The sequence below is a fragment of the Urocampus carinirostris genome, chromosome 3, assembly GCF_059441175.1.
Source record: "Urocampus carinirostris isolate Australia breed hairy pipefish chromosome 3, RoL_Ucar_1.0, whole genome shotgun sequence".
NCBI lineage: Eukaryota > Metazoa > Chordata > Actinopteri > Syngnathiformes > Syngnathidae > Urocampus > Urocampus carinirostris.
This window is the reverse complement of record NC_142351.1, coordinates 8,843,132-8,865,124: the sequence shown is the minus strand read 5'-3', so window position 1 is coordinate 8,865,124 and position 21,993 is coordinate 8,843,132. Positions and strand designations below refer to the sequence as shown.

General features: G+C 41.0%; 1 protein-coding gene across 2 annotated transcripts in view; it reads right to left on the bottom strand.

Moving 5' to 3' along the window:
• The window catches only part of kynu (kynureninase), a 45,985-nt gene extending 32,002 nt beyond the window's left edge, over nucleotides 1–13,983 (bottom strand). Inside the window, exons 1-2 of one of the 2 annotated variants that reach the window (XM_088330565.1) lie at nucleotides 13,860–13,983; nucleotides 4,465–4,666 (exon numbers count right to left, since the gene is read on the bottom strand). In XM_088330565.1, coding sequence (XP_088186691.1) covers nucleotides 4,465–4,633 — 169 coding nt within the window. In that variant the 5' untranslated portion in view covers nucleotides 4,634–4,666; nucleotides 13,860–13,983. The remainder of the gene's footprint in view (nucleotides 1–4,464; nucleotides 4,667–13,859) is intronic. The other variant, XM_088330566.1, reaches the window with a different exon arrangement.
• Between the last annotated feature and the right edge of the window lie 8,010 nt (nucleotides 13,984–21,993).

Genomic DNA, 21,993 nt, shown 5'->3' with positions numbered 1-21,993 from the left:
GTTGGACAGTGGCCAGAAATGGAGAAGGAGATCTTGGAGCGGTTTGAAGCCAAAATGGATATGGAGTTTCTCAGTTAGGTGTTTTGGTACTCCAACAACTCCCCAAAGGATTATGGTTGAGTAACCAGGTGTCACTGTAAATCTATGTCATCATAGAAAGTAGAATAACAAATATATGAAATGGTTATATGCATTCAATGTTCCATTTATTTCTCCACCCGAAACAATACAATTAGCTATAGCATTAGCTAGCTAACAACAAGACGAGCCATCTAGTACTTTTTGCCTTTTTATAATGGTGGATTAACTCTATGGATAATTGTATTTCAAAATGAGCAGTATTTAATATAATACTGTGTTGGGTTATGCAAAGTGAGGCATGCAATTCTCTTGCCTCTTGGCAGAGGGCGATAATGCAACCGATTGGTGATAGCATTAGGCACCGGGTCAAACCATCAAGTCACTTTTTTTCCTGTTTCCTGGACTTTTTTCATATATATCGTCTCATCTCATCTCATTAGCTGCACTGCTTATCCTCAGTAGGGTTGTTGTGGAAAATAGACTTGCATTTGTAGAATAGAGTTGCATACATTTAGAAATGTAGAAAGACTTGCTTACATTGCTTACAGTAGTGAGGGAATGTTGACATCATTCGAGAAGATCCTTGGCAAGACAGTTGAATTTCCCTAAAAGGGCATGGGACCTGCAAGGTCCCGCTGTGCAAGGTCCCTCTGAGCAAACTGAGGCGAACAACATGTCCTAATAAGGGTACGACAGCATCTTCCTGTTTTTACTGAGGACTAGGGCCGCCTTTTGGGTTGTACTCAAACTGAAGCTATAAAAGAGTTGTTATGTCTAGAGTTCTCTGAGTATCTTTTGGATGACGAAATAAAAGGCTCCCCCTCATGGCAGGCTTCCGGTGTACTTAATTAAATCACGAAAGAAGACTTAAAAGATTATCGAACCTACATTTTCTCCTACAGGGTCGCGGGGACTTTTTTCATATATACAGTCAGCTAATTGCGCTAGTTCTCCAACTTGAAAATATTAGAGAGGCCTGTCATTGTCAACATGGGTAAACCACAACCAGGAGAGGCAGAATATGGAAAAAAACACAGAAAATGTCATGTAGTGTATTTAATGTTCATCTCAATACTTTGTTATGTACCTTTCGTCGGCAATAACAGAGGCAAAACGTCTTCGCAAGCTTTTCACACACTGTTCTGGTATTTTGGCCCATTCCCCCATGCAGATCTCCTCTTGAGCAGTGATGTTTTGGGGCTGTCATTGGGTAAAATGGACCTTCAACTTCCTCCACGGATGTCCTATGGGGTTGAGATCTGAAGACTAGCTTGGCCATTCTAGGACTTTGAAATGCTTCTTACAAAGCTACTCCTTTGTTGCAACGGCTGTGTGTTTGGGATCATTGTCATGCTGAAAGAGCCACATCTCATCTTCGATACCCATGCTGATGGAAAGATTTTCACTCAAAAATCTCTCGATGCATCGGCCCATTCATTCTTTCCTTTGCACAGAACAGTTGTCCTGGTTCTTTGCAGTAAAACATCCCCAGTGCATGATGCTTCCACCCCCATGCTTGACAGTGGGTATGGTGTCCTTCAGAAGAAATGTAGTATTATTTCTCCTCCAAAAACGTTTTGTTTCTATGAAAAGTATTTTAATTTCATCTGACCATAACACATTTTCCCAAATGCTCTCTAGCGAATCGCAGATGGGTAGTACTGACTTTAGCTGGGGGAAACGTCAGCAGTGCAGGATTTGAGTCTCTGGAGGCACACTGGTTACAGATGGTAGCCTTTGTTCCTTCAGTCCCAGCTCTCTGTAGGTTATTCACCCTGTGTGCTTCTGGGATTTTTGCTCACCATTCTCGTTATGATTTTGATACTGTCATGATTTGCCAATTGCTCTCATCTGCTTTCACTCGTTCAGCCCCAGCTGCCACTCGTTCCCTAATTATTCCTCCTCCTATTTAAGCAGGTCATTCTCGTTCACTCCAGGTCAGTCCGTCAGCGAACCTCCGCACATGCAAGGCAAGCATTTTTGACTCTGGCTCCCGTTCTCTTCCGGCCCTGTCCCTGTATCCTGCTCGACTTTGTCCCCGTTTCCTGTATCGATCCCCTGTCCGTGGCTTTCTGATCGTCTCCGGTTACCTGACTTGTTCCGAACTCTGATCCGTGCTCCGTCTCCCGTCCCGTCTGCCCGACTTGTTCAGATCTCCGACCATGCACAATACCATGCACCGTTTCCCGTCCCGGCTGATTTGTTTACACCAGGCATTTTACCTATTTGCAAATTAAGTTTTCCCAGCGTAGTGCAGGTCTACCATTTTGTCTCTGGTGTCCTTGGACATCTCGTTGGTCTTGGCCATAGTGGAGTTTGGAGTGTGACTGACTGGGGTTGTGGACAAGTGTCTTTTATACCGATAACGAGTAAAAAAAATATTACCATCAATACAGGTAGTGAGTGGAGCTTGGTTAGAAGAAGTTAGACCTATGTAATGGTTTCTGCCTTCTGCGTCTCTTGGTTGAGGTTTTACCCAAAATTTTTCTTATGTCTCGCGATGTCTCACATCCTATCTATCCTATTTTGAGCCCAGCCCAGATAAGAACTTCAGGCAGCGCCAACACCCAGCCCTACAGTGTTGGTAGCTTAGCAAAGAGAGACAAAATGGTGAGACAAGACGCGTGGCACAAGAGGCAGGAGTGGTAGTGACTTAGATTTGCGTATCATTTTGAAGTGTGGGTGGTTAACTATCGTAAATTCCGGACTATAAGCCGCTACTATTTTCCCTAACTTTCAACCCTGCGGCTTATTCAGTGATGCGAGTTTTGCTACCATTAACTGCCCTGTCGAAGCTATATTATTATTATTAAAGCTTTGAAAACTCTCTCGGTGTACCGTCTTTCTTTGTCAATATGTGTAACCCGTGTATAATATGTATTTGCAACTGTATATTTTTGTCATGTATTTATTTGTATTTATTTTAGACACTTATTCTGATATGTTTTTCACGGGTGAACGAAAAATGAGGGGCGGAACAAACGCGAGGTGCCGAGTTTAAGTGGGGACCACTAAAGGTGAGGGACAGAAAAAAAGAGGGGGTAAAAAGTTGGTTAAAGAAAAAGGAGTTGCGTGAGTAAATGTGTTCATCAGATATATTTTTCCCACCCTTACCTTTGGAAGTATACACTTTTTTCCTTGGATTACTTTCAACGGGACCCGGACTCTGCAGGTCTGCATCAAACCTTAAGTACCGGTATCATTTTCCGTTCATTTTGCCGGCTGCGATTTTTGGACTGTGGACTTTAATAAAGGACATTTAGTTTCAATCGCGGGACTTGAAGTCGGGTTTGGGTTGATTTTGTGTTTGTGTTACATGTTTAAATGTGGGGCGCATGCGGCTTGTATACAGGTGCGGCTTGTGTATGTACAAAATTGTTTTTCCTCTTAAAATGTGGTGGGTGCGGCTTATAATCAGGTGCGCTCTATAGTTCGGAATTTACGGTAATAAAGAATAAGACATAGCTTCCTTTATTTAGAAATCAGTCTGCCTCACCAGACACCAACCCCACCACACGTCCAGGGTTAGGTAGGGTTACTTTAACTGGATTACTTTCAATGACTTTTGGATTACTCCAATACCAAATATGCTAATAAAAGACATAAGAAAACTAAATATGAATCAAATGATGACTCACAACACGTGGTAAGCTTTCTCTCCTGGCCTTGATGTCTTTGATCTCTGGCAAAACGAACATAAAATGCAGGGTTGGGTAGGGTTACTTTAACTGGATTACTTTCAATGTCTTTTGGATTACTCCAATACCAAATATGCTAATAAAAGACAAAAGAAACTAAATATGTATAAAATGATGACTCACAACACATGGTAAGCTTTCTCTCCTGGCTTTGATGTCTTTGATCTCCGGCAAAACGAACATAAAATGCAGGGTTGGGTAGGGTTACTTTAACTGGATTACTTTCAATTACTTTTGGATTACGCCAATACCAAATATGCTAATAAAAGACAAAAGAAACTAAATATGAATCAAATTATGATTCACAACACATGGTAAGCTTTCTCTCCTGGCTTTGATCTCTTTGATCTCTGGCAAAACTAACATAAAATGCAGGGTTGGGTAGGGTTACTTTAACTGGATTACTTTCAATGACTTTTGGATTACTCCAATACCAAATATGCTAATAAAAGACAAAAGAAGCTAAATATGAATCAAATGATGACTCACAACACGTGGTAAGCTTTCTCTTCTGGCTTTGATCTCTTTGATCTCCGGCAAAACGAACATCAAATGCGACAGAAACAAAATGAAAATAAATCCAAGTAATTGAAAGTAATCCAGTTAAAGTAACCCTACCCAACCCTGCACCCGTCCGTGTTCTACGTAAAAATATATAAAACATAAAAGTAGATTGTAAACTCACAAGTGGGCAAATCAGCGATTTTGGGCATCAGAAAGTGTTCTCGAAGATGTCTCAAGTCATCGTGATCGTCCAGGTAGGTGGCCACCTGCTGCGAGGTGGTGGAACAACCCAATGAAGCGGCCACATTCTCCACAGTTTGGCTAGCCGTCGAGCCGATGAGATGATCCATTATCGCCTCGGCCTCAATCTGCACAATTTTTGACTTGACGTCAATAGGAATACGAGAGAATAATGGATCAAAGATGACATGATAGTTATTAACGTTCAATAACTCGTCACAAAAATGTTTGTGTTCCTCATTGGAATATATTTTGCTCTTAACGAAGACAAAGTTTAATCTCCTTACCCCGATTATGGCTGACCTGGATTGGCTCCTTGTCAGTTAAAGACACATGTGTCAAAGAGGCGGCACGCGGGCCAGATTAGGGCCACTGAGGGATCGAATCAGGCCCGCCAGACAACACTCAGAGAAGCGCAAGAGAAAAACAAGCTGCAGGTTGAAATATGTCAACTTGATGTTGCCAAAGCCAGGTGCCTCGAACAAAGACACTGTACTTGCATTTTTTTTTCTCTCTCTCTCTCTCTCTCTCTCTCTCTCTCTCTCTCTCTCTCTCTCTCTCTCTCTCTCTCTCTCTCTCTCTCTCTCTCTCTCTCTCTCTCTCTCTTTCTTTTCCACCCCTTTTCTCCCACTCTGTCCCTTTCACTCTCTGTGTCTCTTTTTCTTTTCCTTTGTTGCTCTTTGTCTCTTTCTCTCTCCGTTTCTCTTAACCTCTTTTGCTATAACTTCATTTTTCCCTTTTCTCTTTCTCTCTTCATACCCTTTATGCTTTCTTTTCTCTTTTCTCTCCTTCTGTCTTTCTATTTCTCTTTGGATTTCTTTCTTCCTCTCCCTTTCTTTTCCCCCCCTCTCACGACTTTTTATCTTTTGTTTCTCTCTCTCTCTCTCTCTCTCTCTCTCTCTCTCTCTCTCTCTCTCTCTCTCTCTCTCTCTCTCTCTCTCTCTCTCTCTTTCTTTTCCACCCCTTTTCTCCCACTTTGTCTCTTTATCTTTCACTCTCTGTGTCTCTCTTTTTCTATTCCTTTGTTGTTCTTTGTCTCTTTCTCTCTCCATATCTCTTAACCTCTTTTGCTCTAGCTTCCTTTTTCCCTTTTCTCTCTTTTCTCTTTCTCTTTTCATACCCTTTGTGCTTTCTTTTCTCTTTTCTCTCCTTCTGTCTTTCTATTTCTCTTTGGATTTCTTTCTTCCTCTCCCTTTCTTTTCCCCCCTCTCACGACTTTTTATCTTTTGTTTCTCTCTCTCTCTCTCTCTCTCTCTCTCTTTCTTTTCCACCCCTTTTCTCCCACTTTGTCTCTTTATCTTTCACTCTCTGTGTCTCTCTTTTTCTATTCCTTTGTTGTTCTTTGTCTCTTTCTCTCTCCATATCTCTTAACCTCTTTTGCTCTAGCTTCCTTTTTCCCTTTTCTCTCTTTTCTCTTTCTCTCTTCATACCCTTTGTGCTTTCTTTTCTCTTTTCTCTCCTTCTGTCTTTCTATTTCTCTTTGGATTTCTTTCTTCCTCTCCCTTTCTTTTCCCCCCTCTCACGACTTTTTATCTTTTGTTTGTCTCTCTCTCTCTCTCTCTCTCTCTCTCTCTCTCTCTTTCTTTTCCACCCCTTTTCTCCCACTTTGTCTCTTTATCTTTCACTCTCTGTGTCTCTCTTTTTCTATTCCTTTGTTGTTCTTTGTCTCTTTCTCTCTCCATATCTCTTAACCTCTTTTGCTCTAGCTTCCTTTTTCCCTTTTCTCTCTTTTCTCTTTCTCTCTTCATACCCTTTGTGCTTTCTTTTCTCTTTTCTCTCCTTCTGTCTTTCTATTTCTCTTTGGATTTCTTTCTTCCTCTCCCTTTCTTTTCCCCCCTCTCACGACTTTTTATCTTTTGTTTCTCTCTCTCTCTCTCTCTCTCTCTCTCTCTCTTTCTTTTCCACCCCTTTTCTCCCACTTTGTCTCTTTATCTTTCACTCTCTGTGTCTCTCTTTTTCTATTCCTTTGTTGTTCTTTGTCTCTTTCTCTCTCCATATCTCTTAACCTCTTTTGCTCTAACCTCCTTTTTCCCTTTTCTCTCTTTTCTCTTTCTCTCTTCCTACCCTTTGTGCTTTCTTTTCTCTTTTCTCTCCTTCTGTCTTTTTATTTCTCTATGGATTTCTTTCTTCCGCTCCCTTTCTTTTCCCCCTCTCTCACAACTTTTTATCTTTTGTTTCTCCCTCTCTCTCCCTCTCTCTCTTTTCCTTTCTTTGTCCCGCCCTCTCTCCTTTTCCCACCCTCTTTCCCTTATTTCTTTGTCTCTCTTTTTCTTTCTCTTTTATCTGAATGTTTATTCTATTGTGTGGCCCCCGAGTTAAAATGAGTTTGACACCCCTGGTTTGAGATGTGAAGGTTCTGTTGGTATTATACCAAATCATGCATGGACTTGCTCCCTCATATCTTTTAAAATCAATTTCCCCCTATGTTCCGGTTGTCAAAACTAGAAAAGGAGGAGGACCCAGATGCGTAACGTTTTCACACAAGCTTTATTTTACGGGAATGGGGCAGTCATGCGCATTAACAAACGCCAGTGATTCGGCGATCGCTGGATGGAAGAAGTGAGAGAGAAGTCCGGCGTGGAAAAACAGGAAGCTAGAGGCAGACGAGATCGATACCAGATACATGAGAAGATACCGGACAGAAGGGGTCAATACCGGACAGGACGGGACAGACAGGATCGATACCAGAAACTGGAGACTGGAGTCAGATATCAGACACGACGAGACAGACGGGATCGATACCGGATAGTGGAGTCAAATATCAGACTGGATGAGACAGGCGGAATCGATACCGAATACTGGAGACTGGAGTCAAATATCAGACAGGATGAGACAGGCGGGATTGATACCTGATACCGGAGACTGGAGTCCAATATCAAACAGGACGAGACAGACGGGATTGATACCAGATACTGGAGATTGTAGCAAGATATCAGAAGGGACGAGACAGACGGGATCAATACCAGACACTGGAGACTGGAGTCCAATATCAAACAGGACGAGAAGAGATAGACGGGATCGATACCCGATACTGGAGACTGGAGTCCAATATCAAACAGGACGAGACAGACGGGATCAATACCTGATACTGGAGTCTGGAGTCAAATATCAGACAGGACGAGATAGACGGGATCAACATCAGGAACTGAAGACTGGAGTCAGATATCAGACAGGACGAGACAGACAGGATCGATACCGGATACTGGAGATTGGAGTCAAATATCAGACAGGATGAGACAGGCGGGATCGATACCGGATAGTGGAGTCAAATATCAGACTGGATGAGACAGGCGGAATCGATACCGAATACTGGAGACTGGAGTCAAATATCAGACAGGATGAGACAGGCGGGATTGATACCTGATACCGGAGACTGGAGTCCAATATCAAACAGGACGAGACAGACGGGATTGATACCAGATACTGGAGATTGTAGCAAGATATCAGAAGGGACGAGACAGACGGGATCAATACCAGACACTGGAGACTGGAGTCCAATATCAAACAGGACGAGAAGAGATAGACGGGATCGATACCCGATACTGGAGACTGGAGTCCAATATCAAACAGGACGAGACAGACGGGATCAATACCTGATACTGGAGTCTGGAGTCAAATATCAGACAGGACGAGATAGACGGGATCGACATCAGAAACTGAAGACTGGAGTCAGATATCAGACAGGACGAGACAGACAGGATCGATACCGGATACTGGAGATTGGAGTCAAATATCAGACAGGATGAGACAGGCGGGATCGATACCGGATACTGGAGATTGGAGTCAAATATCAGACAGGATGAGACAGACGGGATCGATACCGGATACTGGAGACTGGAGTCTGATATCAAAAAGGACGAGATAGATGGTATCGATACCCGATACTGGAGACTGGAGTCAGATATCAGACATGACGAGACAGACGGGATTGATACCAGACACTGGAGACCGGGGTCAGATATCAAACAGGATGAGATAGACGGGATCGGTACCGGACAGGATACACAAGCAGGATACCGGACAGAGTCAAAACACACGTGTTGGGGGTGCAGAGGTTCAATGACGGACTGACAAGGGGTGAGTGAGAGCACTGAGCTTAAATCAGGCAGCCTTTTACATGACTTAATTAGTAGCACAACTTAGTCGTGTCCTCTCTCTACCTCTCCATAACATGTGTGAGGAACCGGAGACACGATATACAGTCAGTGCTACAGCTATGCTATAATATTCAAAGAGCTGACTCTACTTGTAAGAAAAGATTCCTTACCATTCATCTTCGTGATATTTTAAAATGATATTGAAGTATGGGCAAATTTTAGTCTCATCTCCTCACTACCTCGCTGAAATGTATACGAGGCACTGGAGACACAAGAATGAGTCAGTTTTAGCTCTGCTATAATATGCAATCAGCCGACTGTACTTGGGGGAAAGATTTATATCATTTATGTTCCCTGTTCGAGTTTTTTTTAATTCTATAGAATAGTAGCACAACTTGGTTGTGTCTCCTCCCTACCTCTTCATAACTTGACGTCACGCTAAAAGGATGAATCAACCAGTTCTTGATGCCTATATTTTCAGCATCTATGTTCCTCATTAGAATATGTTTTGATATTCTATAGAATAGTAGCAAAACTTGGTCGTGTCTCCTCTTTACCTCTTCTTAACTTGACGCCACGCTAAAATGATGAATCAACCTGCTTTTTGGGCCATATTTTCAGCATTTATGTTCCTCATTAGAATATATTTTGATTTTCTATAGACGTAGTAGCACAACTTGGTCGTGTCTCCTCTCTACCTCTTCATAACTTGACGTCACGCTAAAATGATGAATCAACCGGCTCTTGTGGGCTATATTTTAAGCATTTACGTTCCTCATTAGAATATGTTTTGATTTTCTATAGAAGTAGTCGCACAACTTGGTCGTGTCTCCTCTCTACCTCTTCATAACTTGACGCCACACTAAAATCATGAATCAACCATTTCTTGTGGACTATATTTTCAGCATTTACGTTCTTCATTAGAATATATTTTGATTTTCTATAGAAGTAGTCGCACATCTTGGTCGTGTCTCCTCTCTACCTCTTCATAACTTGACGCCCCGCTAAAATGATGAATCAACCAGCTCTTGTAGGATATATTTTAAGCATTTATGTTCCTCATTGAAATATGTTTTGATTTTCTATAGAAGTAGTCGCACATCTTGGTCGTGTCTCCTCTCTACCTCTTCATAACTTGACGCCACGCTAAAATGATGAATCAACCAGCTTTTTGGGCCATATTTTCAGCATTTATGTTCTTCATTAGAATATATTTAGATTTCTTATAGAAGTAGTGGCACAACTTGGTCGTGTATCCTCTTCATCTTTTCATAACTTGATGTCACGCTAAAATGATGAATCAACCAGCTCTTTTAGGATATAGTTCAAGCATTTATGTTCCTCATTAGAATATGTTTTGATTTTCTGTAGAATAGTAGCACAACTTGGTCGTGTCTCCTCTCTACCTCTTCATAACTTGACGCCACTCTAAAATGATGAATCAACCGGCTCTCGTGGGCTATATTTTAAGCATTTATATCAATTAGAATATGTTTTGATTTTCTATAGAATAATCGCACAACTTGGTCGTGTCTCCTCTCTACCTCTTCATAACTTGACGCCACACTAAAATCATGAATCAACCAGTTCTTGTGGACTATATTTTCAGCATTTACGTTCCTCATTAGAATATATTTTGATTTTCTATAGAAGTAGTCGCACATCTTGGTCGTGTCTCCTCTCTACCTCTTCATAACTTGACGCCCCGCTAAAATGATGAATCAACCAGCTCTTGTAGGATATATTTTAAGCATTTATGTTCCTCATTGAAATATGTTTTGATTTTCTATAGAAGTAGTCGCACATCTTGGTCGTGTCTCCTCTCTACCTCTTCATAACTTGACGCCACACTAAAATCATGAATCAACCAGTTCTTGTGGACTATATTTTCAGCATTTACGTTCCTCATTAGAATATATTTTGATTTTCTATAGAAGTAGTCGCACATCTTGGTCGTGTCTCCTCTCTACCTCTTCATAACTTGACGCCACGCTAAAATGATGAATCAACCAGCTTTTTGGGCCATATTTTCAGCATTTATGTTCTTCATTAGAATATATTTAGATTTCTTATAGAAGTAGTGGCACAACTTGGTCGTGTATCCTCTTCATCTTTTCATAACTTGATGTCACGCTAAAATGATGAATCAACCAGCTCTTTTAGGATATAGTTCAAGCATTTATGTTCCTCATTAGAATATGTTTTGATTTTCTGTAGAATAGTAGCACAACTTGGTCGTGTCTCCTCTCTACCTCTTCATAACTTGACGCCACTCTAAAATGATGAATCAACCGGCTCTCGTGGGCTATATTTTAAGCATTTATATCAATTAGAATATGTTTTGATTTTCTATAGAATAATCGCACAACTTGGTCGTGTCTCCTCTCTACCTCTTCATAACTTGACGCCACACTAAAATCATGAATCAACCAGTTCTTGTGGACTATATTTTCAGCATTTACGTTCCTCATTAGAATATATTTTGATTTTCTATAGAAGTAGTCGCACATCTTGGTCGTGTCTCCTCTCTACCTCTTCATAACTTGACGCCCCGCTAAAATGATGAATCAACCAGCTCTTGTAGGATATATTTTAAGCATTTATGTTCCTCATTGAAATATGTTTTGATTTTCTATAGAAGTAGTCGCACATCTTGGTCGTGTCTCCTCTCTACCTCTTCATAACTTGACGCCACGCTAAAATGATGAATCAACCAGCTTTTTGGGCCATATTTTCAGCATTTATGTTCTTCATTAGAATATATTTAGATTTCTTATAGAAGTAGTGGCACAACTTGGTCGTGTATCCTCTTCATCTTTTCATAACTTGATGTCACGCTAAAATGATGAATCAACCAGCTCTTTTAGGATATAGTTCAAGCATTTATGTTCCTCATTAGAATATGTTTTGATTTTCTGTAGAATAGTAGCACAACTTGGTCGTGTCTCCTCTCTACTTCTTCATAACTTGACGCCACGCTAAAATGATGAATCAACCAGTTCTTTTTGGCTATATTTTCAGCATTTATGTTCCTCATTAGGATATGTTTTGATTTTCTATAGAAGTAGTCGCACAACTTGGTCCTGTCTCCTCTCTACCTCTTCATAACTTGACGCCACTCTAAAATGATAAATCAACCGGCTCTCGTGGGCTATATTTTAAGCATTCATATCAATTAGAATATGTTTTGATTTTCTATAGAATAGTCGCACAACTTGGTCGTGTCTCCTCTCTACCTCTTAATAACTTGACGCCACGCTAAAATTATGAATAAATCAGTCCTTTTTGGCTATATTTTCAGCATTTATGTTCCTCATTGGAATATATTTTGATTTTCCATAGAAATAGTAGCACAACTTAGTCGTGTCTCCTCTTTACCTCTTTTTAACTTCACGCCATGTTAAAATGATGAATCAACCGGCTCTGGTAAGATATAGTTCAAGCAATTATGCTCCTCATTAGAATATGTTTTGATTTTCTATAGAAGTAGTAGCACATCTTGGTCGTGTCTCCTCTTTACCTCTTCAAAACTTGACGCCATGTTAATATGATGAATCAACCGGCTCTGGTAAGATATAGTTCAAGCAATTATGCTCCTCATTAGAATATGTTTTGATTTTCTATAAAATACCATCACAACTTGGTCTTGTCTCCTCTCTACCTCTTCATAACTTGACGCCACGCTAAAATGATCACCTGGCTCTTGTGGACTATATTTTCAGGATTTACGTTCCTCATTAGAATGTATTTTGATTTTCTATAGAAGTAGTAGCACAACTTGGTCGTGTCTCCTCTATATCTCTTCATTACTTGACGCCACGCTAAAATGATGAATCAACCAACTGTTGTGGGATATATTTTAAGCATTTATGTTCCTCAATTAGAATATGTTTTGATTTTCTATAGAAGTAGTCGCACATCTTGGTCGTGTCTCCTCTCTACCTCTTTATAACTTGACGTCACGCTAAAATGATGAATCAACCAGCTCTTGTAGGATATAGTTCAAGCATTTATGCTCCTCATTAGAATATGTTTTGATTTTTCTATAGAAGTAGTAGCACAACTTGGTCGTGTCTCCTCTCTACCTCTTCATAACTTGACGCCACGCTTAAAGGATGAATCAACCAGTTCTTGTGGGCTATATTTTCAGCATTTATGTTCCTTATTAGAATAAATTTTGATTTTCTATAGAAATAGTAGCACAACTTGGTCGTGTCTCCTCTCTACCTCTTCACAACTTGAAGCCACGCCAAAATCATGAATTAACCAGCTCTTGAGGGCTATATTTTAAGTATTTATGTTTATTAGAATATATCTTCTATAAAAGTAGTGGCACAACTTGGTCGTGTCTCCTCTCCATCTTTTCATAACTTGACGCCACGCTAAAATGATGAATCAACCAGCTTTTTTGGCCATATTTTCAGCATTTATGTTCCTCAAATAGAATATTTTTTGATTTTCTATAGAATAGTAGCACAACTTAGTCGTGTCTCCTCTTTACCTCTTCTTAACGTCACGCCATGTTAAAATGATGAATCAACCAGTTCTTGTGGGCTATATTTTCAGCATTTATGTTCCTCATTAGAATATATTTTCTATACAAGTAGTCGCACATCTTGGTCGTGTCTCCTCTCTACCTCTTCATAACTGGACGTTAGCTAAAATGATGAATCAACCGGCTCTTTCGGGCTATATTTTCAGCATTTATGTTCTTCATTAGAATATATTTTCAATACAAGTAGTCGCACAACTTGGTCGTGTCTCCTCTCTACCTCTTCATACCTTGACGCCACGCTAAATTCATGAATAATTCCATATTTTAAGCATTTATGTTCCTCAATTAGAATATATTATTATTTTGTATGAAGTTGTAGCACATTTTGGTCGTGTCTCCTCTCTACCTCTTCATAACGTGTGCGAGGCACCGGAGAGAACAAAATGTTAGAAATTTTTAAACCATTTATCTTCCTCTTTGGAATAAATTTGGGTTTTCTACCTCTTCCTAATCTGTGCCAGGCATGGGATAAATCAGTTAAGTATTTCTGTTCCTTTTGAAAACAGAATTTGTTTTTCCATACGAGTATTAGCACAATTTTCACGAAGAGTATTTTCCTTTTTACAAGACACTAAATGATAGAAACTGCGAGGTTACTCTATAAAGTAGTCTTATATACGAGTATACTTATGTACGATAAACAGGAGTAAAAGATAAAGTATATCGTCGCAAAAGGTTACTCACCAGTGAGTCGCAACTCGCAAATCTTTCCGCCGTCAGCCAATCAAATGCCTGGCAGGCGCTCTTTCACCTTTCAAGCCTTTTCTCTGGTTAATTATTATTTTGGGTCCGACAAAAATACGCTTCTGGATCGATAAGCCCGCCCGCCGTGCAGATTGCATATGTTATTACGCAATCCTTACACAATCTATTATTATTTACATGTTTTTTTTTAAATGACTTTACGTTATAATGTTTTTCCTTCATGTAAACAATAGAAATATAGAGTTTACGATCACGTGCCTGGCTTCTGATGTGAAAAGTCATGAAAAGAATCGAGTGTTAAAAAGAATGAAACGAAGATACGAAGCAGTGTTCCCTCTAAACGGCGCGCATGCGCAATCGCGCACTGCTCGCACATTCTCTGCGCACAAGAAAATCGAGCCGGCGCACAAAAATCAGGGCTCGAAATTACTAATTTAGAAGCGGCTTAAGTCAAAGTTACAGTGCATGAAGGTCAAAATACACGTTGTGTCCTAAATGCAGTATTTTGAAGTCGAGTCGAAGTCAAACGAAGTTGAGTAAAGTGAGTAGATTTTGTCGAGAGCCGGCTTCTTCGGCTCAACTCACTAAAAAGAACCGGCTCTTTCGGGTCCTAAACGGCTCTTCGGGTTGTTTTTCCTTCTTTGTGTCATGGCCAGCATGGTCGCCTTGGCAACCGGCTGGCCCCGCCCCCTGGGCACCAGCTGAAGCAGATCAGCTAATTGCGTGTGTGCTACTTAAGGCTGGGTTGTGGGTTTTGCAGGTGCTGGCTCATTACACATTTTCCATTTTGTGATGCCCTGTCCTGTTTAGTTTGAGTCAGAGGAAACCTGTACTTGCCCATTCTGAGTGTAAGAATGTTTTTGTTCTGTTTTGTCCCGGAGTTTTGGACGACTTTTACTTTGTTAAATAAAAGTTTTGATCGTCACCGCACTTTGTGTGAACGCTCAGACCCGTAAGGAAAATGACAGGGAACATTGGTACAAAGATATAGTGAAAATATGAAAAAGCATTCGAGAGTAGTATCAAATACTGAAAAGGAGGGGGAAATTACAGTAAAGTATCGGAAATCGAGTGAGAAGCGGTGAAAATTAGGTTTTTAAAAAACCTGAAGAATATTGAAAAGTACTGAAAAAGTGCGTAAAATAGTGGAAAATATGTAAAAAGTTGTGAAAAGAGTGTTAAATCTCTCTCTCTCACACGCACATTCTCTCTCTTTTTCTCTTTCTTTCTCTCCCTCTCTTTGCTCTCTCGCTCTCTCTCTCTCTCTCACATTCTCCTTTTCTCTTCCTTCCTCTTCTTTTCTTTTCTCTCTCGCTCTTTCCCCATCGCCCAATCTCTCTCTCTCTCTCTCAGTCTCTCTCACTCTCTCTCTATCTATCGTTTCTTTCTCTCTCTCCCTTCCCCCCGCTCCCCTTTCACTCCCTCTCGTTTTCTCTCACTTTCTCGGTCTTCTTAACGCTCTCTTTTCCCTCTCTCTCACTTGTTTCTCTCCCTCTCTCCCTCACTCTCTCTCTCTCTCTCTATCTCTCTCTCTCTTTCTCTCTCTCTCCCTTCCCCCCTCTCCCCTTTCTCTCTCTCTCGTTTTCTCTCACTTTCTCTGTCTCCTTCACGCTCTCTTTTCCCTCTCACTCATTTCTCTCCCTCTCTCCCTCTCTCTTACTCTCTCATTTCTTTTTGTCTCTCCCTTCCCCCCTCCCCCCTTTCACTCTCTCTCGTTTTCTCTCACTTTCTCTGTCTCCTTCACTCTCTCTTTTCCCTCTCTCTCTCTCTCTCGTTTCTCTCCCTCTCCCCCCCTCTCCTTCTCTCCCCCTCTCCCTCTCTCTCTGTCTCTCTCCCTCTATTTTTTCTGTTTCTCTCTCGTCCCTCCCCATTCTCTTTCTCCATTGTCTCTCTCTTTTTCATTCTCTTCTTAACTCTCTCTTTTCCCTCTCTCTCACTTGTTTCTCTCCCTCTCTCCCTCTCTCTCTCTCTCTCTCTCTTTCTATCTCTCTCTCTTTCTCTCTCTCTCCCTTCCCCCCTCTCCCCTTTCTCTCTCGTTTTCTCTCACTTTCTCTGTCTCCTTCACGCTTTCTTTTCCCTTTCACTCATTTCTCTCCCTCTCTCCCTCTCTCTTACTCTCTCATTTCTTTTTCTCTCTCCATTGACCCCCTCCCCTTTCACTCCCTCTCGTTTTCTCTCACTTTCTCTGTCTCCTTCACTCTCTCTTTTCCCTCTCTCTCACTCGTTTCTCTCCCTCTCTCCCTCTCTCTCTGTCTCTCACTCTCTCTCTCTTTTTCTCTCTCCCTCCCCCCTCTCCCCTTTCTCTCTCTCTCGTTTTATCTCACTTTCTCTGTCTCCTTCACGCTCTCTTTTCCCTCTCACTCATTTCTCTCCCTCTCTCCTTCTCTCTTACTCTCTCATTTCTTTTTCTCTCTCCCTTCCTCCCTCCCCCCTTTCACTCTCTCTCGTTTTCTCTCACTTTCTCTGTCTCCTTCACTCTCTCTTTTCCCTCTCTCTCTCTCTCTCGTTTCTCCCCCCCCCCCCCCCTCTCCTTCTCTCCCCCTCTCCCTCTCTCTCTGTCTCTCTCCCTCTATTTTTTCTGTTTCTCTCTCGTCCCTCCCCATTCTCTTTCTCCATTGTCTCTCTCTTTTTCATTCTCTTACTTTCTCTCTCTTCCCCCTTCTCTCTTTCCTCTCTCTCCCCGCTTCACCGTTCTCTCTGTATCTTTCTATTTATTTTCGAGCTCTCCCTCTCTCTCTATCTATTCCTCTCTCTCTTGCTCGTTTTTCCTCTCTCACTCTCTCTTCTCTCTCTATCTCCCTCCCTCCCTCCACTATTTTCTCTGTCTTTCTCTATTTTTTCTCTCTCCCACCTCTCTATCTCTATATATACATATATATCGCTCTCTCTCTCTCTCTCTCTCTCTCTCTCTCTCTCGCTCGATCGTTTTTTTTCCTCTCTCTCTCTTCTTTCTCTCCCTCCCGCCACCATTCTCTCTGTCTCCCTCTCTCCCTCTCTCTCAATCTCTTTCTCTTTCGCTCACTCTCTCTCTCCCTCCCTCCACTATTCTCTCTGTCTCTCTCTCTCTCTCTCTCTCTCTCTCTCTCTTCCAACCCCCCTTCCCCCCTTCTCTCCTTTCTTGTATATCCGTAAAATAATGATGGTGCTTCTTCTTCTTCTTCTTCTTTAATATACCGGGAAAATAACGGCGTTTTATTCGGTTTACCGTCAAAAATCTGTCGATTTTTTTTCTTTTATAGTTTCAATTAAAATGCATTCTTGATTCCAATTATTCTGTCCAGTAAAACCAAACATTAATCCTAAAACAAATGACCTGCTCTGGCGCCCATAGAAGCAATACCCCTGAACGTCCACACAGCGGCAGCAACGCGTCACTGTGAAGTCGAGTTTACATAGAAAATAATAATCTCATCTCATCTCATCCCATCAACTGCACCGCTTATCCTCAGTAGGGTCGCGGGGGTGCTGGAGCCCATCCCAGCAATCATCGGGCAGTGGGCAGGGGACACCCTGAACTGGTTGCCAGCCAATCGCAGGGCGAAAATAATAATAATAATGATTAATAATTTATCTCATCTCATCTCATTAGCCGTACCGCTTATCTTCAGTAGGGTCCCGGGGGGGCGGGGGGCATTGGAGCCCATCCCTGCCCACTGCCCGATGATTGCTGGGATGGGCTCCAGCACTCTCTCTCTCCGTCCCTCCACCATTCTCTCTGTCTCCCTCTATTTGCTTTCTCTCTCTCCCTCTCTCGCTCACTCTCTCTCTCTCTCTCCCTCCACTATTCTCTGTCTCCCTCTATTTCTTCTCTTTCTCTCTCTCTCTCTCTCTCCCTTTCACTCCCTCTCGTTTTCTCTCACTTTCTCTGTCTCCTTCACTTTCTCTTTTCCCTCTCTCTCACTCGTTTCTCTCCCTCTCTCCCTCTCTCCCTCTCTCCCTCTCTCCCTCTCTCCCTCTCTCCCTCTCTCCCTCTCTCTCTGTCTCTCTCTGTCTCTCTCTCTTTCTCTCTCTCTCTCTCTCTCATTTATTTTTCTCTCTCCCTTCCCCCCTTTCACTCTCTCTCGTTTTCTCTCACTTTCTCTGTCTCCTTCACTCTCTCTTTTCCCTCTCTCTCACTCGTTTCTCTCCCTCTCTCCCTCTCTCCCTCTCTCTCTGTCTCTCTCTGTGCCTCTCTCTTTCTCTCTCTCTCTCTCATTTATTTTTCTCTCTCCCTTCCCCCCTTTCACTCTCTATCGTTTTCTCTCACTTTCTCTGTCTCCTTCACTCTCTCTTTTCCCTCTCGCTCACTCGTTTCTCTCCCTCTCTCCCTCTCTCTCTGTCTCTCTCTGTCTCTCTCTCTTTCTCTCTCTCTCTCTCATTTATTTTTCTCTCTCCCTTCTCCCCTTTCACTCTCTCTCGTTTTCTCTCACTTTCTCTGTCTCCTTCACTCTCTCTTTTCCCTCTCTCTCACTCGTTTCTCTCCCTCTCTCCCTCTCTCTGTCTCTCTCTCTTTCTCTCTCTCTCTCTCTCTCTCTCCCTCTCATTTATTTTTCTCTCTCCCTTCCCCCCTTTCACTCTCTCTCGTTTTCTCTCACTTTCTCTGTCTCCTTCACTCTCGCTTTTCCCTCTCGCTCACTTGTTTCTCTCCCTCTCTCCCTCTCTCTGTCTCTCTGTCTCTCTCTCTTTCTCTCTCTCTCTCTCTCTCTCACTCTCTCTCTCATTTATTTTTCTCTCTCCCTTCCCCCCTTTCACTCTCTCGTTTTCTCTCAGAAAGGAAGAGGAAGGAAGAAAAAGAGAATGAGAGAGAGAGAGAGAGAGAGAGAGAGAAAACAGAGGGAGAGAAAGAGAAAAGGAGAGAGTATACACAAGAGTATAAATGTGGAAAAAAAAAAAAATGAATCCTTACCTAATACGTCTTCGCGTATTTCAGCCGGAAATTTTTTCTTTTTTGCAGAACCTTAGAGATTTTATAGAATAAAAGAATAGATAGGAAATATTTATAGCAATACTATGATAAGGTGAAAGTGACTCAAAAAATAATGCCATTGCCATGAAGAGGAATAGGATCAGGACCCAAACGCGTGACGTTTCTCACACAAGCCTTTTATTTTGCGGGAAATGGGGAAGTCATGCATGTTAGGCAGTAGTCTGGCTAGTTTGTCCTGTTTAGTTTCGATATCCTGTTTTGATATCAATCCTGTCCGTCCCGTTGTTTAATATCGGTTTCCAGTTTTATCCCCGTCTAGTTTGTCCTGTTTAATTTCGATATCCTGTTTTGATATCAGCCCTGTCCATCCCGTTGTTTAATATCGGTTTCCAGTTTCGTTCCCTTCTAGTTTGTCCTGTTTAGTTTCGATATCCTGTTTTGATATCAAACCTGTCTGTCCCGTTGTTTAATGTCGGTTTCCAGTTTCCTTCCCCTCTAGTTTGTCTGTTCAATTTCGATATCCTGTTTTGATCTCATTCCTGTCTGTCCTGTTGTTTAATATCGGTTTCCAGTTTCGTTCCCGTCTACTTTGTCCTGTTTAATTTCGATACCCTGTTTTGATATAAATCCCGTCTGTCCTGTTGTTTAGTATCGGTTTCCAGTTTCGTTCCCATCTAGTTTGTCCTGTTTAGTTTCGATATCCTGTTTTGATATCAAACCTGTCTGTCCCGTTGTTTAATGTCGGTTTCCAGTTTCCTTCCCCTCTAGTTTGTCTGTTCAATTTCGATATCCTGTTTTGATCTAATTCCTGTCTGTCCTGTTGTTTAATATCGGTTTCCAGTTTCGTTCCCGTCTACTTTGTCCTGTTTAATTTCGATACCCTGTTTTGATATAAATCCCGTCTGTCCTGTTGTTTAGTATCGGTTTCCAGTTTCGTTCCCATCTAGTTTGTCCTGTTTAGTTTCGATATCCTGTTTTGATATCAAACCTGTCTGTCCCGTTGTTTAATGTCGGTTTCCAGTTTCCTTCCCCTCTAGTTTGTCTGTTCAATTTCGATATCCTGTTTTGATCTCATTCCTGTCTGTCCTGTTGTTTAATATCGGTTTCCAGTTTCGTTCCCGTCTACTTTGTCCTGTTTAATTTCGATACCCTGTTTTGATATAAATCCCGTCTGTCCTGTTGTTTAGTATCGGTTTCCAGTTTCGTTCCCATCTAGTTTGTCCTGTTTAATTTCGATACCCTGTTTTGATCTCAATCCTGTCTGTCCCGTTGTTTAATATCGGTTTCCAGTTTCGTTCCCGTCTACTTTGTCCTGTTTAATTTTGATTAAAAAAAGAATCAGACACAGGCCTAAAACTTTAATTGATAGAAAAAAAAATCCAATTTTAATAATATCAAGTAAAAATTTTATCAACGCTAAAACATTTTTTTAAGTTGGCAAAAATAGTCGCTTGCATAAAAGATTTAAAATAAGACGAAAAGTGTTTTTCTCGAATAAGCCAATAAAAACTTCTTTTAGTCACGCCCCCAAACCCCCACTTGAACACCCCCCCTTAGATTCCTGCAGAAAGCATGACAGTCTGAAGGCTGATCCGCTCAAAGGTCAGACAGGATCCTCATCTGGGTTTTTGCAAAACCGGACCGGAGACCACGTTTTCGTCCCTTTTCTCACACGGACATGAAGAGTTCAGTTGACTTTTCCGGATTACAATTCCTGTTCCTCGTCTTTTGGGCTGTGCGGGCGCAACACGGTGAGTAGTGAGTTCTTATCTTCTCTCGGGATTTACTGTCAGTGACTTCGCGTTTCATTCGGCTCTTTAGAGAATTATTTATCTGCAGAAAATGAATGAGTTAGATTGTTGTACAGAAACAGAACATGTAAGTTTACTTCAATCCTCAGGGTCAAAACACAAAACATGAAAGGAAAGCAGCGCAGGATATGCTGAGATACTAAAGAAATTCCATGTGATTGCTCTGGAAAGTGTTACCCAGAGTAACAGTGGTTTTATCTACTCTAACTGAACAAAACATGAAAGTAGGAAAATGCAGGATAGGTTGAAACACTAAGTCTAACTGAAAAAGTCCATTTCTATTTCAGAATATCTCTTTTTCAATGGACTTTTCTTAAAAGAATTTTAACGAAATGCATTTTAAAAAGTGTTAGATTGTGTACAGAAACAGAACAAGTAAGTTTTCTTCAATCCTCAGGATCAAATGACAAAACATGAAAGAAAAGCAGCGCAGGATATGCCGAGATACTATAGAAATTCCATGTGATTGCTCTGGAAATTGTTAAATTTTTTGGTAACCAGTGTAACAGTGGTTTTATCTACTCTAACTGAACAAAACATGAAAGTAGGAAAATGCAGGATAGGTTGAAACACTAAGTCTAACTATAAAAGTCAATTTCTATTTCAGAATATCTCTTTTTCAAAGGACTTTTCTTAAAAGTATTTTAACGAAATGCATTTTAAAAAGTGTTAGATTGTGTACAGAAACAGAACAAGTAAGTTTACTTTAATCCTCAGGGTCAAATGACAAAACATGAAAGCAAAGCAGCGCAGGATATGCCGAGATACTAAAGAAATTCCATGTGATTGCTCTGGAAAGTGTTAAATTTTTCAGTAACCAGAGTAACAGTGGTTTTATCTAATCTAACTGAACAAAACATGAAAGTAGGAAAATGCAGGATAGGTTGGAACACTAACTCTTTCTGAAAAAGTCCATTTTTATTTCAGAATATTTCTTTTTCAATGGACTTTTCTTAAAAAATGATGAACAAAATGCATTTTAAAAAGTCAACTTTTCCTTAATGGCATTTTCTAGGAAAAAAGGAAGAGTCAAATAAAAGTAAAAAGAAAAGGAATCAGCATTAGATTGTGTACAGAAACAGAACAAGTAAGTTTTCTTCAATCCTCGGGGTCAAAACACAAAACATGAAAGTTAGGCAGCGCAGGATATGCTGAGATACTAAAGAAATTCCATGTGATTGCTCTGGAAAGTGTTACCCAGAGTAACAGTGGTTTTATCTACTCTAACTGAACAAAACATGAAAGTAGGAAAATGCAGGACAGGTTGAAACACTAAGTCTAACTAAAAAAGTCAATTTCTATTTCAGAATATCTCTTTTTCAATGGACTTTTCCTAAAAGAATTTTAACGAAATGCATTTTAAAAAGTGTTAGATTGTGTACAGAAACAGAACAAG